Below are 5909 nucleotides of genomic sequence, written 5' to 3' on the forward strand. Positions count from 1 at the left end.
AAATATACAACACATTCTCACAAATCTTCTCTCAAATCTTAACATCACGCAAGTAATTTCGAAAAATTTAAATGTAATGAAATCTTTCTTAAATAGTTTCGTTATTTCATCATTTTGATCTATATATATGCTCTCATTCTCAGTAGTGCCGATGAAAATTGAAAAATGTCATAAGACAAAGCAGGGGTGCGCGCAAGGCGGGTGTTTGTTTTTTTTACGTATACCTGACAATTGGTTTACTTTGAACGAGTAATGAATTTTTCGACTTGTACTTGACTTGTCAGAAACGAATACTTGTTATTTCGAGTACTTGTCCAAAAATATGTTACTTGCAAGTTACTTGTCTTGTTCGATTACTTGCTACTTACAAGTATTTATTAATTATTTAGATATATTTCCAAGTTTCTAAAAAATTACTTGGTAGATAATATTTTACGAAAGAATGTTATGAAAGTTTGTTTTATTTACTCGACTTGGTAAAAATACGAGAGTTATTTTAAATAAAATATTTACACCTAATATAAAAAAGAAGATGGAATTCAATAAGAAAGTATTGTTTACTTCTTACAACAAAGAAATATTTGTTTAGGGCTTTAGTTTTTATGGTTTAGTTATCATTTTTTAGTCGTAAAACAAGTAACGAATAATATCAAGGCGAGTCGTAACTTTTTTTGTGATACTTGTTACTTGTCTTGCATTTGCAAGTAGCAAAACTCAACGACTTAATACTTTACTTGGCAAAGACGAGTACTTGAAAAAACGAGGCGAATACGGATCAAGTAGCGGGTCTTTGCTTTGCCTAAGACAAAGGCAAGCAAAGAGCACCTTACAAAAAAGACTTAAAGACAGTTCTCTTTTTCTTCTACGTGCCATTTCCTCGAGGTTACACCCGGCAGATATCTATAGAATCATTCGGGACATCGAGACGTTATCATTTAACTTTGCTTATGTTGTTTTCATGTTTATTCCGCAAGCTCAGAACTCAGCTGCTGATAATGCTGATAGCTTAGCTAAATCAGCATTGTATCTCTGCAACTCAACCCCATTGCCTAGTTTGATAGATGGAGCTTCTGTATAGACAGTTCTCCTTTACTTATTTTAAAATTTTGAATCAAAGATGAACAGAAGAACGTTCCTCGATATACGTGTAACAGTGCTTCAAAAAATAAAGCATAGTTTCAATTTCATTTGGTTATATCTTTCTTCCAACGGTCGAAATAAAGGTAAAAACTAATTTATTGATTTATTAAAAACATTACAAAACCAAGATAAAATTTTGTTTTTAATCCAAAGGCCCAAACTTTGAATTATCAGTCATCATCACTATCAATCTCGCACACAAACACACTCTCTCTCTAGAACTGCACGGACAACGACATGCTTTTAATTTCCATGCAAACCCCTCCTTTCTTCTCAAGACAATTTTGAAACTCACTTCTTCTTTCATCATCATCAATGGCGGCTGGTAAGGTCCGTGTGACAATGGGGTTTCACAAATCTCCTTCAACCAAACCAAAGGACATGGCTACTCCTCTCCCCCTTCCTCTTCCCCCTCCGCCTCCTCACCTGCTTAAACCGTCTTCCGGTTCTGCCGGTAAACCGTCTCCCGTTTCTAATCAGAAACCCGGTTTCGCTCGCTACTTCCCACGCGCTTCCGCTCAAGTACACAATGCTTCTTCTCGTTCCGACCAAAACGCAGTCATCTCGGAGCTTCGTGAGAGAGAAGCTAAGTTAAAGACGGAGGTTCTCGAGCTGAAGCTACTCAGAGAATCCGTCTCCGTCATCCCGTCCCTCGAGTCGCGGATCGCGGAGAAGGACGGCGAAATCGAGCGTTCGAGGAAAGAGACGGCGAGGTTAAGGGCGGAGAACGAGAGGTTACGGAGAGAATTCGAAAGGAGCGAGGAGCTGCGGAGAGAGAGCGAGAGGAGAGAGAAGGAGATGGAGGCGGAGCTTCGGAAACTTGTTTCGTCGAGTGACGACCACGCGCTCTCCGTCTCTCAGAGGTTTCAGGGTTTAATGGATGCGTCGGCGAGATCCAGTCTGATCCGGAGTTTGAAACGGGTCGAGTCCATGAGGAACGTACCCGACCCGGTTCCGAACCAAGACAGCAATAAAACCGGTTCTCCCGGTGACATTTACCGGAAAGAAGAGATCGAGAATCTTTCTATAACTAACTCGGATGAACTCACCGAGTCAACCGTCAGATCTAGGGTTCCCAGAGTCCCAAAACCACCGCCTAGACGGTCTTCTTCATCCAACGGCTCACACGATGCCACGGAGAATATCCCAGATCCGCCGCCGCAGAGAACGAGTCCACCACCTCCTCCTCCGCCTCCCCCACCACTTTTTCGTCCACCACCACCTCCTCCGTCCGTTTCCAAAGCCCCACCTCCGCCTCCTCCACCTCCCCCGCCGAAGAGCTTAAACGTAGCGTCGGCCAAAGTAAGAAGAGTACCGGAAGTTGTCGAGTTCTACCACTCTTTGATGCGAAGAGACTCCATAAACTCGAGAAGAGATTCCACCGGCGGAGGAGGCAACGCCGCCGCAGAGGCAGTAGTCGCTAGCTCCAACGCCAGAGACATGATCGGCGAAATCGAAAACCGCTCGGTTTATCTACTAGCGGTAAGATTCTTTTACCCGGTCAGCTCAATAACTTCGGTTTAGCTTAGTAACCGGTTTGTCATTAACTTTGAACCGAACATTGCAGATAAAAACCGACGTAGAAACGCAAGGAGACTTCATAAGATTCTTGATCAAGGAAGTCGAAAACGCAGCGTTTTCAGATATAGAAGACGTGGTGCCTTTCGTGAAATGGCTCGACGACGAACTCTCTTACCTGGTCGACGAGAGAGCAGTGCTGAAACACTTCGAGTGGCCGGAGCAAAAAGCAGACGCGTTGCGTGAAGCAGCGTTTTGTTATTTCGATCTGAAGAAACTCATATCGGAAGCTTCTCGTTTCCGCGAAGATCCTCGTCAACCCTCAGGCTCTGCTCTCAAGAAAATGCAAGCTTTGTTCGAAAAGTTAGATAAAAATTCAATCTTTTTTTTTTTATGTATTCAAATGCAGGAGAAGTAATCAGATATCTTTGTGGGTTTTGAAGGTTAGAGCATGGTGTTTATACTCTGTCGAGGATGAAGGAATCAGCTGCCACAAAGTTCAAGACTTTCCAGATTCCGGTTGATTGGATGCTCGAAACCGGCATTACTAGTCAGGTCAGCAAATATCAAGATCCTTCTTCTTCATTTCCTGTTAAATTAATTAAATTAACAAAACAAAATCTTGGTTTTGCTTAATGCACTGGTTACACAAATCGATAGTATATATTAAGCCTGCAGTTTTGGTTTATTCGGTTCCATACTTGGGTTTATACGTCCAAAAATCTCTCCAAATTAAAATAAAAATAAAAAATCAGTTCGGTACTAGGTTATTTTGGTTTTGAAAAATTCTACCGTATTTAACAGTTTTTGGTTTTGGTTAGATTTGGTTAATTCGGTTTTTGTTTTGTTTTTTTTTTAAATCAAACTAATCGACTATCAAACTGATAACCAATTTCTTTAAAGCTTGCCGAACTGAACCGAACTCTGGTCTTTATTTTACTTGCCGTCTCTAGCTATTTATTGCAATTTGACTGGAGTTGTGATGAATAAAGAAGAACAACAATTCTTATGGTCCCCATCTAAAAGTCAATTGTTGCTGGCACTGGCACTGGCACAAAATAATCTAAGATTGGTTTGATACTGTCTTGACTCTATTATTGTGTGTTTTACATAGTAAAACTATTATGTACTACATGACAAATGCAGATAGATACAAATCTTGAACAAAGTAAACTTGAATTTAGTGGTTACTTTAGTGTATCTGGAGTTTTCCTATGTGCACGCCTGTGAGTTTCAATATTTTCTTCTTGTCTGCTTCCTTTTTTTTTTCCTTGGGATTCATCAATTTTGATAATACAAATAAATGCACACAAGAAAAACAATATGAATATTAGTGTAATGGTATCAGATTCTTTTTTGAGTCTTAATGTTACGTGTAGTGTATTCAAATTGAATATCTTAGTTATGCAAATTGGAACATTGCATAATGGTAAGATATGGAAGTTTGTATTTAAGTATTAACTCTATATAGCTGTGTGCGATTTTCAGATTAAATTGGCATCCGTGAAACTAGCAATGAAATATATGAAGAGAGTGTCGGCAGAGCTTGAAGCCATTGGAGGCGGTGGCCCCGAAGAGGAAGAGCTTATCGTTCAAGGTGTTAGATTCGCATTCCGTGTCCATCAGGTAAAGCAAAAGACTTTGATCATCTTCCGTTACAAACTTACAACATTTGTTGTTTGTCCAAACTCTTTACAACTCTGTTATTGTTTTTGTTCAGTTCGCAGGAGGTTTTGATGCAGAGACAATGAGGGCATTTCAAGAGCTAAGAGATAAAGCGAGATCATGTCATATTCAATGTCAAAGCCAAACACATCAACATAAGCTTATTTTTCGATCTACACATTGTTGAAGCAATCTTAGCTTCATATATCAACATAAGCTTATTTGTCTGTTATTTTCTCTATTACATACTTTTTTTTTTGTTCTAAGACAGATAAATCATGTGAATATATGAAACTCTTCTTGCTAAAAAACAAAGGATCATTGTTTAATTTAAAACCATCTTTTTCAATAGGTGCTAATGATAAAAGAAAGCTTCACAAACATGTCAAGAGACAAGAATAAACTAACTCCCAAGCATCGCTATCTGATCCTCCGGATTCAGACTCTTCAATTGCATCTTTTGAGAGTTCCATCTGAAAAAATAAGATAAGCATTCTTAGAAGAGAAGATGTAGTCAAAGACAAGCCCGTAAGTTATGAGAAACTAGACTACACACCATCTGAATTGCTCCTGCTCTCTCTGTTTTAGAATTGGGCGAAACTTCAACATTGTCCATAACTAGGTTTGTTAATATGGGCTTTTGTCAATAGGGTTAGCCCAGCCCGCATCTAATTTTTTTAACCCTAAACCCGTTACTTTTTGTATGGGTTAAAATAGGGCCGCTAAAATAAGACTCGGGCTAACCCTAAGCTCGTTACCTTTTTTTTTATGAAAACAAAATTCACTGAAACGACGTCGTTTTCATTCTTCTCCATCTTTTTGTTGTTCCGATTCAAAATGGAGAAACACAATCTCTCTTGCTAGACCTTCCAATCGAGAGAAACGAGTTGATCCTGACTCCTGAGCTTGATCTTAGATACGTTCTTCTAGGTCCTTTATGTGACGATTGAAGAACTTTCTGGGTTTGTTGAAATCGATCTCTAGGTATGTGGGTTTGTGGGTTTGTTGAAATCGATCGCTAGTGTTTGTGGGTTTGCTGAAATCGATCTCTAGGGTATGTGGGTTTGTGGGTTTGTCGAACTCTCTAGGTGAAATTTGTATGCTTAAAGGTTTGTGGATATGGTCTTGAATTTGTACCGTTTGGTTATATTAGTTGTTCATAGTCTAAGATGATGAATGTCAAATTTGTAGTTGAATAATATTTGTTCTTTTCGTTTGTGTCACTGTCTGATCTTACAACTCAACTCTCTGTGGTGTAATTGTCTTGCCTGTGCCTAGCTTGTATTCTCTTAGTGGTTAACTTGTGTTTTTCCATGTGTTCAATCATATTTGCTTCAAAGAATCCCAAAGTAATAATATAATTTTTATTTTTTGTTGCAGGCTGCCGCATGGACTGACAAACAGTACAAAGAATGGCAGCTCTTGAGGCAGAAAACAAATTGATGGACTTGGAGTATAATGAAGATAAAGACTCCCAAGAAGAGCAACATGACATTAGTGTCAATGAACCTGCTCGGTCAACACATACTCAAAGTCCAAAGAGACACACTCCACGAGCTTCACGATCTCCACGAGCTTCACGATCT

The 5909-nt window shown here is 39.3% G+C and overlaps 1 protein-coding gene across 1 annotated transcript; it reads left to right on the forward strand.

Moving 5' to 3' along the window:
• Positions 1 to 1250: 1250 nt before the first annotated feature.
• LOC106335636 (protein CHUP1, chloroplastic-like) lies at positions 1251 to 4564 on the forward strand. The gene is made up of 5 exons (XM_013774215.1): positions 1251 to 2622; positions 2708 to 3021; positions 3102 to 3213; positions 4147 to 4284; positions 4379 to 4564. The coding sequence occupies exons 1-5, from the start codon at positions 1456 to 1458 to the stop codon at positions 4508 to 4510; spliced, it is 1863 nt and encodes a 620-aa protein (XP_013629669.1). The 5' UTR covers positions 1251 to 1455; the 3' UTR covers positions 4511 to 4564.
• Positions 4565 to 5909: the final 1345 nt, after the last annotated feature.

This window comes from Brassica oleracea, chromosome C3, assembly GCF_000695525.1.
Source record: "Brassica oleracea var. oleracea cultivar TO1000 chromosome C3, BOL, whole genome shotgun sequence".
NCBI lineage: Eukaryota > Viridiplantae > Streptophyta > Magnoliopsida > Brassicales > Brassicaceae > Brassica > Brassica oleracea.

Excerpts from the sequence above, each read along its gene's own strand:
- LOC106335636 (XM_013774215.1), top strand. The coding sequence starts at position 1,456 with ATGGCGGCTGGTAAGGTCCGTGTGACAATGGGGTTTCACAAATCTCCT. Across the intron at positions 3,022-3,101 it reads ATGCAAGCTTTGTTCGAAAA|GTTAGAGCATGGTGTTTATA; the intron begins GTTAGATAAAAA and ends TGGGTTTTGAAG. Across the intron at positions 3,214-4,146 it reads AAACCGGCATTACTAGTCAG|ATTAAATTGGCATCCGTGAA; the intron begins GTCAGCAAATAT and ends TGCGATTTTCAG.